Here is a 12,050-nt window from a genome sequence, read left to right as displayed (position 1 = left end):
TTTGTAATTTTGTTTGACAAATAAAATAAATAAATCTTGCCTGGATTTGCATATTTGCAATGGAGTACGGCAATGGGATCTGTGTGTGTGTGTGTGTGTCTTTTCTCATCTGGTTCCTTCTGTTAAGGGAAATGACAAATCATCCAGAGCTGATCTGTGCAACATGGGCTGAGTAGTCCTGCATGGACTTACTGTAGCTTCTACTACCCTGAAATGGCACTGCTGAAAATGTCACTTTCTTTTTCATTTCCCCTAAAATATGGATGGCTAGGATCCATCCACTTTTCATTTAGACTTTTAATGCACCAATGAATTTCAGGCTAACTTAGAAGGTTAAGACTGGAAATTTGCCTTTGAAAGATCTAGTATTTACCTCACTGAGTACTCCCACTTTTCCAAAAAGCCAACAAAACCCACCCATGCACTTTCTAGTTGCACTCACTCACTTGAAGCTTTCAAGAAGACATCAGACTTCCATTTGTCAGAAATGGTATAGGGCCGTGATGGAGAACCTATGGCACGCATGCCACAGGTGGCACACGGAGCCATTTGTTAGGGCACATGAGGCGTTGCCCTGTCAGCTGAGTTCGTTGCCCTGTCAGCTGACTTTTGAGGCCATTTTTCGCCCTCTGGAGGCTTCCTTGCAGCCTGAGGAGTGTGAAAAACCAGCCCTACAGGCAAACTGGATGCGCGGAAACGGAATTCCGGTTTGCTCATAGGACCATTTTTTGCCCTCCAGAGCCTGCAGGGAAGCCTCCTGAAGGCCCCTGAAGGCTCCGGAAGTCAAAAATTGGCCCTACGGACAAACCAGAAGTTACTATTCCTGTCCGTAGGTCTGTTTTTTTGCCCTCCTGAGGCTTCAGGGAAGCTCCTGAAGCCTCCGGAGGGCCTCCGGGGGGGGGGAGGCTGTTTTTGCCCTCCCCAGGAGGGAAAAAAAACTGCGCCAAAAGTGTGTTTGTGTGTGTGTGTGTGGGTGTTTGCTGGTCGTGTGTGCATGCGTGCACAGGGGGCACCGTGTGCATAGCATTATGGGTGTGGCATGCCCATGAACAACCCCCCTGCGCTCCCCCCACTTTTGTCACAGGAACCATAAAAGGTTAGCTATCACTGGTATAGGGTCTCCTGCTTGGGTGGAGGGGGTTGGACTAGATGACCTACAAGGTCCCTTCCCACTCTATTAATCTGATTCTAATGATATCATATAGTGATCAGTTGCAAATCTCCAGACGTTTTGGAAGCCAACTTGGTTCACTGTAGTGGTTTAGGTAGAGCATGCAGCATTCTTGGGGGTTTTACAAGCCAGAATCATAAACCACGATTTCTTGGATAATGAATTCTGCTTGGCTTGGGAGCCACAAGCCATTATTCTCAGATACAGCTGAAATTTTAAGCCTCTTTATCCATGGAAAGCGCAGATAATCAAGAATTGAAGCTTCACATTTCATCTGAAGATACTCTGCTGTCTTTGCAACTGAGCATTCCTATTTAAATTAATCTTAAACTCCACAGTACTGAGACCACCAGAAAAATCGAAATGTTCCTACTGTATAATTGCATTTCAGAATTTCATGTTCCCAACTAATCTGGAAAGAAAATCAAATTGTGAGTGGCAGGTGGGCTCTTTTTGTTCTGTGAAAAAGTAACCGAGTTTATGTATCATGCTAAGCCATTTCAATTTGTTTTTTTTAAAAACAACCTGGTTTAGTCAAAGTGTAAATCCTGCCGATTGTAATTATTCATGCTAACCTTGTTTATATAAACTGATTCAGAACCTTTCCCAACCAAATAAACCCCAAATATGTGGAGCTGATGAAATAATGATAACACATATATCTGGAACACACGGTATGTGTTGAGACCCCAGTGGTGGGATTCAAATAATTTAACAACCGGTTCTCTGCCCTAATGACCAGATGGTTAGGTGTGGCTCTGTGGTCATGTGACTGGGTGGGCGTGGCCAACTCAACGTCACTTAGATCGATGGCTGCTTTTGCCTTAGCTGTTACAATGTAATAAGGGTTACCCGGAGAGGCAGTTTCTGTAAGCAGGGCAACAAAGATTAGGCTAGAAACAACACCAGAATGTTTCCTTCCTGCCTTCCTTACAGGATTAGCCCTGAGAAGTGGAAAAAAACAAAAGGAGATTTCTTCCAACAACCGGTTCTCCGAACTGCTTAGAAAGTTAACAACCGGTTCTCCCGAATGGGTGCGAACTGGCTGAATACCACCACTGGCTGAGACCTTACTGTCTCCATCAAAACTATGAGAAAATAAAAAATATGATCTCTTACCAATTGCTGTGGTCAGCATAAGGACTTGCTCCACTTTCTTGCCGTCGTTGTAAAATGCCATGTGCCACGCTCCTTGGTCCATATATTCTATGAAACCAGTTTCTTGCATGGACATTAAAATTAGATTTCTGGGCCCCTGGTGAGATTCTTCAAAATGTCTTGGTTCCTGTTTAATTAGCTGTTTTCCATCCATTAGTTTTACAAAGTCAAACTGAAACAGCACAGATTACAGAAATGATCAAATGAATTCTTGTTGCCTTTCATCTCAGAGGAATCCTTTATTTATTTATATTCCATTCCTTTTCTCCTTGACATCGACAGCAATGTGCTGCCTCTTCAAAGTTAGTTCCCAAACCCAAACTAAACTTAGTTTAAGTTCACCAATTCCTTCCATGACCATTAAAAGGAAGCTGTTTTAGCGCTTTGTGAATTAGATACTAATAACCTGACTTTGATTGAAGCATGGACATATTTGAACAAGTATTTTAATCAGTTGGATGATTTGGACATATAACATTATCCTTCACCAGATCCATGCTGGTCACCAATAAAGGTTCTTGTTCTACAATCAACATAGTACTAGCACTTAGACGTACAGTATATACAACTTCACAGCGCATTACAGCAGTCAATAAGGATAAATTTTCTGACAGTGAGAGCAATCAACCCATGGAACAGAAGTTGCCTTCAGAAGATGTGGGAGCTTCATCAGTGGAAGCTTTCAAGAAGAGATTGGGACTGCCATCTGTCAGAAATGGTGTAGGGTCTCCTGCTTGGATGGGAGGTTGGACTAGATGACTTACAAGGTCCCTTTCACCTCTGTTAATCTCAAAGCAGTTTACAGAGTCAGCATATTGCACCCAGCAATCTGGGTCCTCATTTTACTGACCTTGGAAGGAAGGATGGCTGAGTCAATCTTGAGCTGATCACAACCAAACTCCTAACAGTGGGCAGAGTTAGCCTGCAATTATGCATTCTAATCACTGCACCACCATGGCTCGTCTTTTCTCTAACCCTGATATCTTGCTCTCTATATAGGGATTCTACACAGAGATTCATTTATCCAGTCTTGAAGAGGTTTCCCACCATGGGGTGTGATTATTATTACTTCTTTCAGATCCAAACTCAAAAATATCTTCCCAAGTTGTCCAGTTTTCTGCTACCATCTGTACAATCAATTTTCAGGCACTTAGTTATTTGTCCCTTTTAATAACACTATTCTTATTTTATGACTTATGTTCCCATTTATTTTTAGATCTCATTTTATGCATTGTATTTTTGTTTTATGTATCAGTCCTACCATTAGATATTTTACTGTACAGATAGTCCTCAGGTTAGAGCCATTTATTCAGGGATCTTTCAAAGTTATGACAGGGCTGAACAAAGAGAAGCTGCGACCAATTTTTGAAATTCATACCCCTGAAGTATTCCCATGGTCACGTGATAAAAATCTGGATGCTTCATGACCAACCTTCATTTATCATTGGTTTTAATGTGGTTTTAACTGTGAGGGGGATTTTGGAGTGGACAACTAGCTAAATATGAGCCAACAATATGCAGCAGCAGCCAAAAAAGGCGACTCAATCCTAAGCTGCATTAACAGAGAGATACAATCAAGATCAAATGAAGTACTAATACCACTGTATAAAGCCTTAGTAAGACCACACCTAGAGAACTGCATCCAGTTTTGGTCACCACACTATAAAAAAGATGTTGAGACTCTAGAAAGAGTGCAGAGAAGAGCAACCAAGATGATTAGGGGACTGGAGATTAAAACATATGAAGAATGGTTGCAGGAACTGGGCATGGCTAGTCTAGTGAAGAGAAGGACCAGGGGACACATGATAGCATCCTTCCAATATTTGAGGGGCTGCCACAGAGAAGAGGGGCTCAGGCTATTTTCCAAAGCACCTGAAGGTCGGACAAGGAATAATGGATGGAAACTGAAGGAGGAGAGATTCAACCTAGAAATAAGGAGAAATTTTCTGACAGTGAGAACAATCGACCAATGGAAGCTTGCCTTCAGAAGTTGTGTGAGCTTCACCACTGGAAGCTTTTAAGAAGATACAGGACTGTCATCTGTCAGCAATGGCATAGGCAAGGTCTCCTGTTTGGGCGGGGCGGGGGGGGGGTTGGATTAGATGACCTACAAAGTACCTTCCAACTCTGTTAATATGTAAATCTGTAATTTACGGCCTAATTATGACCCTATTTCCCCTATCCGCCCAGGGTGGGTCATAAATCACATTCTCCAACAAAGAACTTTTGCAGGCTGTAGAGATCACGCCTCTCTGGCTGCTGCAGGTAACCTGGGAGACAGCCTTGAGAAAGATATGTGTGGAATGAACTTCTGTTTGTGGCTGCCATGCTGCTTCATCAGTTCCCTATCCCCCTTGCCTATAGCAACTCGAGAACAGGCCAAGGATGCTTTGCGAGTTGACATCAAGAACATCCTGGAAACTTCCTCTTTCTCTTTGAGAAACTGCAGTCCAGAAAACACAACGGACAGTGCAACAGCCAGATGCAAACTGGCAAATATTGCTTGCATAATAATCCATGACCAAATTTTGACAACATTTATGTAACACTAGACTGCTTATCATTTCATCCATAGGGCTGGGATAAAGGGAAAAGTGAGAGGATTTAGCAAGGACAATTTGTGTTGTGCCCCAATTTTTTAATTTCCTAAAAATAGACAGATTAAGTCAGGCAGAAGCTTCGGCTCCTTTTTTTAATTGCTAACATAGAAGCAAAATATGAAAAACAAAACAAAACCATGCCCTATCTTTTTAAAAACATTTTTGGGGAAACTGGCTCAAAGCTTGTATGTCCTTAAAGTGTTCCCTAATTTTTTTTTCCGAACAAAAGCATTGGCAATTAACAATTTACATGAAGTGGTTTTTCTTGTGCACACATACTGTCCAAAAGGCAGAAAAGCAAATTGCCTTGGAAAAGCAAATTGCCTTGGAAAAGCGGTTGGGGGACAAAATGGAAACTATTTATTTATGAAGACACAAAAATAAATGTAGACGTTCAGGGAAGAAAGATTCCTTACCCTTCGAATGTTCAAATCTAAAGATGGGTGTGAATCTTTATCCTTTGTTTCCAACGAAAACAAACAATAAAGGCAAATCTCTTTATCTTTTTAGCGCTATATGAGATATTCTTTCAAAAGGCTGTCAAAAGGTGTTAATTAAATGAGGATGATTCACTGCTCTGGGGAAGATTTATAGGTGCTTATATATGAACAAAAGTCAGGTTGTAGATATTTTTGGGACTGTTTGCCGTTCACCCCAGCAGGTAGTAATAACTATCATAAGGTATTCTAAATATGGGGGTAAACATATATTTTGCTTTAGACTTTTCTCTAGACTAGCCATGGACTATGGCTAGTTTAGAGAAAAGAAGGACTAGGGGAGACATGATAGCAGTATTCCAATATTTGAGGGGCTGCCACAAAGAAGAGGGGGAGGTCAGCTTATTTTCCAAAGCACCAGAGAGCAGGACAAGAAACAATGAATGGAAACTAATCAAGGAGAGAAGCATCCTGGAATTAAACTTCCTTAAAGTGAGGACAATTAACCAGTGCAACAGCTTGCCTCCAGAGGTTGTGGGAGCTTCATCATTGGAGGATTTTAAAGAGGCTGGATAGTCACCTGTCTGAAATAAACTGGAAGAATTCCAAGGTCCCTTCTAGCTCTATCTGAACTGAAATTCAAAATCAAACAACTGTCTAAAAAGGTAAAGGTTCCTCTCACATATATGTGCTAGTTGTTCTCAATTCTAGGGGGCTCATCTCTATTTCAAAGCAAAAGAGCCAGCAGTGTCCGAAGACGTCTCCGTGGTCATGTGGCCAGCATGACTAAACACCAAAGGTGCATGGAACACTATTACCTTCCCACCAAAGGTCCCTATTTTTCTACTTGCATTTTTACATGCTTTCGAACTGCTAGGTTGGCAGAAGCTGGGACAAGTAACGGGAGCTCACTTCGTTACGTGGCACCAGGGATTCAAACCGCTGAACTGCTGACCTTTCTGAATGACAAGCTCAGCATCTTAGCCACGGAGCCACCGCGTTCCTTAAGCAACTGTCTATTGTTTCATAAAATTACAGTTGGAAGATTTCCTGAGTTTCATAGATTTGTCAAAATTGTTTTCCTCCTTGCCTGCTTATATAAAATGAAGAAAAAAATATCTCAATTGCTAAGAAAGAATCACGATAAAATAGACTCCTTAAGTTCAGAAGACATTGAAAAGCAAGGCTGTTCTTGAATGAGCCATTTAAGAGTGAACCTCTCTATTATTTCGGAGAGCAGAATGCACTATGGAACAGTTAACTTTTTAAAAAGTAGACAACATACCTGGGTGTGAGTGGGAGGAATATTGCGCCTGCCATAGATCCCAAGCAGGGAATCTTTTGCCAGGGAGACGTTGAATTTCAGGTACAATGGATGATGGATCGTGATCTGGAACCGCCAAAAGAGGCCAGGTGGGATCGTCTCCATCACCTGATCTCCAATTTCAATTTCTCCCGTGTCTATTGCCTGTCCCTTCTGAAATACTATATCTCAAAAAAAAAAAAAGAAAGAAAAGAAAAGTTACGAAGAGAACATGCTTTTCAAAGGCATTGAAAAGGCAAAAAACGAGCAGCCTCCAAATCAAGATGAATTTGCCTCTTAAGGGAAAATGCACTAGAGGAGGCTTATAATATGAAACCTCAGGGAGCTGGAGGAATATTTTCTCCCTAATGCGGAGGTTCCCAATCTTTGTGGCTTGGCAGCTGAGCTGGTGTTCTGACCCAGGCTTCCTTAGAAAGCAAGAAGCAAAGTTTGGGTTGCGACAAAACCTCTTTTATTTATATGACTGTGAATTCCTTTCATTCACAGTCAGAAATGCTTAGCAAACAGTCTTTCAGAGGAATGTTTATCCACACGCACCTTATCTCATTTAGAGTGCTGCCAGATAACTAGTTTTCAAACACAGGGCAAGGCAAAACTTGGCACAGAGTCTCTTAGAACCACCAACAGAACTTTCCAGACTGAATGAATGAATTGTTTCCTGCAAAATCCCACTCCCCGTTTGTTCCTCTTTTGTTTCCTATGGGAGGGGCAAATCACCTCCAAGGTGTGGCTTTACTGTTAAGTCGACCCTGCTTTCTTAGTTGTTCTTGTCTTCTGGCAGCTCTACGCATGCGCACACTGGGAACAGGCTCCAGCTGTTCCTCTGCCTCACTGCTGCCTAACTCCCTCTCTGCCTCCAACACAGAGCCCTTCTCTGAGTTTTCCTCAGCCCCCAGGACTGGCCCATATTCCTCCCCAACCTCCTCACTGTCTGACTGCTGCTGATAGCTGGGGGAGGGAAAGAGGGGAACCAGGTTGTGCATGTGGCAGGCCGGTACCATGCACACACTTGCAGCTCCACTCATAGAGAGAAGAGAATGTTTTGAATGTTGAATGTTGATTTTATTTATATGCCGCCATTTTCCCCCGAAGGGGACTCAGGGCAGCTCACAACTTAAAGCCAGGGAAGGGGGGGGGGATACAGACAAAATTAAAAACGACACAAAACAATACATGGTTTAAAACACACAGCAGTCATACCATTCGAGACGGGGGCAACGTCTCGAGAAGAGAGAAGAGAAGCCTTTAGGGTGCTCCTCGTATGAGTAGCCTGGCTTTTGTGTGGCCCGATTCCAAATAGGTCATGGCCCAGCAATCGGGACCTCTGGCCTAAAGAATTGGTTTGAATATTGTCAGTGATTGGAAGAAGACCCTTAAAAGAAAATACTTGTAGCTTAGGTTTGAAATGAGGTGTCTTTGGTGATCTCTGAGCTTGGTTGTTTTCTTGCAGACATTTCATTACCCAACTAGGTAACATCATCCGTGCTAGACTGATGGTGCTAGACAGTTTGAGTAAAGAAACGTCTGCAAGAAAACAACCAAGCTCAGAGGGCACCAAAGATAGGATCCTGTACAACACAAATGAATCAGCTTCTTTCTCTCTCTCTTTCTCTCCCCCACCCCCCACCCACTCACCCACGCATTCACACCCACACAAACCGATCAACAGGCTGACAGTAACAATGAATATGAATATGTTATATCTAGCAAAGGGACATTTCATTACTGGCTTCAGAAAAGTCTTCCCTGGGCAAAAGTCTCATTTCACAACAACACAGCTGAGCTAGCCTTGAGTTCTGACATTACTCCACAGAGATTAAACAAGGACAAAGGACTTTTAGCACTATAAAGGTGTTAATTAATTCACTGGGCTCAACAAATACCTTCTTATTTACATATTTAACACATTTCTACAGTGCTTCTCATACCAACACATCTCTAAGCTTTACACTTCCTTTCCTCCACATCACATTCTTGACCCAGCTTGGTCCTGGGGTAGCCACCTTTGAAATAAAGCAAAAACAAGCAAAGAAGCAAAGAAAAAGGTGGAGAAAGGGACTGAACGTGTTCACTGATTAATACTGTAAATGAACAGGGAAAGAAGATACATTTTGGAAACAATTTTTAAAAATTCTTTGGGAGTAATTAAAGATAAAGTTTCCATGCACATGTGTGCTAGGTGTTCCCAACTCTAGTGGCGGTGCTCATCTCTGTTTCAAAGCCGAAGAGCCAGCGCTGTCCGAAGACGTCTCCATGATTGTGGTCGTGGTTGGCATGATTAAATGCTGAAGGCGCACGGAAGGCTTTTACCTTCCCACCAAAAGTGGTCCCTATTTTTCTACATGCCCTGTTTTCAGCCTCCACAAACCCCATTTTCCACCCATTCTGATCCCTGCCACCTGGAATGGGAGGAAAATTGGGCATGCAGAGGCCAAAAACCGGGCGTGTGAAGGCTGAAAACAGAACATGGAAGCCAAAAATGGGTTGCGCGGAGGTGCAATAGGCCATGGCAATCCCTGCAGCCTGAAACAACTGATTGTCAAGAATCAACAATCAGCTGCTTGTGCTAATCAGGCTGTGCTGAAACAGGTTGTTTTCTGTTTGCTGCAAGGAGGCAAATTGTTGGGAGGCAGAGGCAGATTTTTTTCCTCCCCAAAAGCTAGGTGCATCTTATACTTCAGAGCATCTTATACTCCAAAAAATATGGTATTTATGTCCCGAGAGCAAAGATTAGTTCTCACACCTAAGCTGTGTAGATACATTTAGGTGGCTGAATTATAGGCCCAAGAGAATTGTTTTAGACTGTTGCTTATTTTTAAGAGTACCAGCTCGTAAACATTCCCCCCTCCCCCCAAGCACTGTCTGAAATTACTTCGGTGTTTCTCTTCAGAGAATTTAATTCAAGTCATAAGAAAACCTGGAAGATGACAAGACATTTCAGATATTGTCTGGAACTGTTTATAAGCCAATGCCCAATAGGCCAAGAGGATGTTTAAAAACATTTTCCTGATACTGACACAGTCTCGTTATCATACTGATTATACTGTCTGTGTACAGGGCAGGAACTCTAAGGTCAAAGATATAAGCCATATGTTTAAAGCGAATGTAATGTCGGTCCAGGTGGATGGCTTTTAAATGGGATGCTATCTGCCTTGTCACTTTCCCAAAATGGAAGGACCCAGCCTGCAGGGAAATGAATAAACATGTGTGGATTCATATGCCAAATTATACTGGGAGATATAATTTCAACGTGGCACAATCCCATTATAGAAAGGTTCCTTCTTGGCAGAAATATCCCTTACTGACTCCAAGTTTTGCTATGCTATAATGAAGGGCAAAAATATTTTTGATGAGGTAGTCTCAGTCAGCTGCAAATGTACAGAAAATCCTTGACTTACAACAGTTTATTTAGTGACTGTTTGGAGTTACAATGGCACTGGAAAAAGTGACTTATGATCAAAACAACGCTATAGGGCACTGCACACCAGAACAACTAGGCACAAGGACCGAATGCCATCACTCTGCTAAATAACTGATTCCCACAACACTGTCAAATAATTTACTATGACTGTATTATTATTATTATTCTCTTCCTTCCTAGTACCTATCTCTTCCCACTTATGACTATAACCATGTTGCTTGTATCTTTAAAATTTATATTGTTTTATTTGTTTCCTAGATAAGTGACTAAGCATAATTGTTATATAACATGCTATGGTAGAGAAGACACCTGTTTGCGATGAATCCCCAGTGCTGCTGTGCAGAATCTGGCCACCTGTGCTGTAGTTATGGACTGTTCATCCTTAAGCAGCCACTAACAACTAAAATCTATAATACACAATCCAGTGAAGGACTGGCCTCCGGTGCTTTCTCCAGCAAAAGCAGGCTCCCGAGCTCCGTTTTCGGCTGCCACGTTCTCCTGCAGAGGGTTGCTGGCAAAACACTCGGGTCCCCACAGGTGCCCCTGACTGAAGTGATGTCAAGGTGGCCATGTCCACCCTGGCCACCCCAATCCTGGTCCCCCAAGGTCAAACACAACCTTGGCCCTCGATGAAATTGAGTTTGACACCCCTGAGTTAGGAGATTCAATCCAAATGTGCTTAAGTCAAATATGAATCAAGCACCAGTAGCGTTCTCATGTACGTTGCCTTACCCCCATTTCTCCTATTCTACATTTGCCTCACTGATTTAATCTGTATTGTTGTGTGTTTTAAGCCACTTAACGTGAGTGTACATCTTGTTCCGATCTGCTTCTAGCCTTTTTAATGCAAAAATCCTTAGGATGACAGCCATAGCATTCTTACCACCATGCCGAAATGAGAAACTGTTAAACCATGTGTTAGAAGGAATTTAGTGGGGACTTTTTGAAGCCATTCTTCTGAGACATCTTGCATCTGATGAAGGGAGCTGTAGCTCAGAAAAGCTTACATCTTTTAGTAAAATGTGTTAGGCTCACCCAGGTTCCTGATTTTTGGTTAAAATAGACTAACATGGCTCTACCCTTACAATATAACAATACAATAGGAGAGTCAGGTTAGCTTAGTGGTTAGGACACTAGCCCAGAAACTGGGACACATTGAGTTCTAGTCCTGCTTTAGACAAAAAAGCTGACTAGATGGCTTTGAGTCAATCACATTCAAGTCCCAAGCTAGTATTGAGGCCCACCAGTGGTCAGTGGAGCTGGCAGCAAATTCAGACAGTGAGGAGGTTGGGAAGGAACATGGGCCAGTCCTGGAGTCTGGGGAAGGCTCTGATGAGGGCTCTGTGTCAGAGGCAGAGAGGGGGCCAGGGCCATGTGACAGCTATCAGCTGCCTTCGGAGTCAGACATCAGTGAGGCAGACGAACAGCTAGAGCCTGTTCCCAGTGTGCGCATGTGCAGAGTTGCCAGACGAAGAGAACAGCTAAGGAACAAGGGTCGACTTGGGAGTAAAGCCACAGTGGACGATGAATGGCCCCTCCCAGAGGAAATAAAAGAGGAGTGAAAAGGGAGGGGTGTTTGCAGGAGACAATTAGTTCACTCCTGTATTGTGGCGTCTGAAAGATATTGGCCACAATACAGGAATACACAATATTGGCTCTCCAAGCCTGATAAAGGTCAGTATTTGTGAACTACCTTGAAAGACTGCGGGAGAGGAAAGACTGCTGGAGAGGAATTCACTGTAAATTAAATAAAAGGGGTTTATCGGGACTCAGCTTTGTGCTGCTGGGGAAGCCTAGGTCAGAACACTTAGGTATGAAAGTTGACTGGATGACTTTGGGCCAATCACCTACAATTACCTACAAAGTAATAATCAAATACATTTCAAAGTAATAAATGTGGGATAAACATCTAATAAATAAGTCAATAATATTAACTTGG

The 12,050-nt window shown here is 42.6% G+C and overlaps 1 protein-coding gene across 5 annotated transcripts in view; it reads right to left on the bottom strand.

The window, feature by feature from the left end:
* Positions 1-12,050, bottom strand: part of TENM1 (teneurin transmembrane protein 1) — a 647,679-nt gene that overhangs the window by 155,425 nt on the left and 480,204 nt on the right. For 3 of the 5 annotated variants that reach the window (XM_087727833.1, XM_087727832.1, XM_087727834.1), the window contains exons 7-8: positions 6,652-6,857; positions 2,291-2,501 (exon numbers count right to left, since the gene is read on the bottom strand). In XM_087727833.1, coding sequence (XP_087583959.1) covers positions 2,291-2,501; positions 6,652-6,857 — 417 coding nt within the window. The remainder of the gene's footprint in view (positions 1-2,290; positions 2,502-6,651; positions 6,858-12,050) is intronic. The other 2 variants (XM_087727835.1, XM_087727836.1) reach the window with 1 other exon arrangement.

This window comes from Thamnophis sirtalis, unplaced genomic scaffold, assembly GCF_051295495.1.
Source record: "Thamnophis sirtalis isolate CommonGarterSnake01/CBP01778 unplaced genomic scaffold, rThaSir2_p1.2 scaffold_13, whole genome shotgun sequence".
In the NCBI taxonomy this organism is placed as follows: Eukaryota; Metazoa; Chordata; class Lepidosauria; order Squamata; family Natricidae; genus Thamnophis; species Thamnophis sirtalis.
The sequence above is the reverse complement of the archived record's forward strand: the minus strand, read 5'-3'. Positions and strand labels throughout refer to the sequence as shown.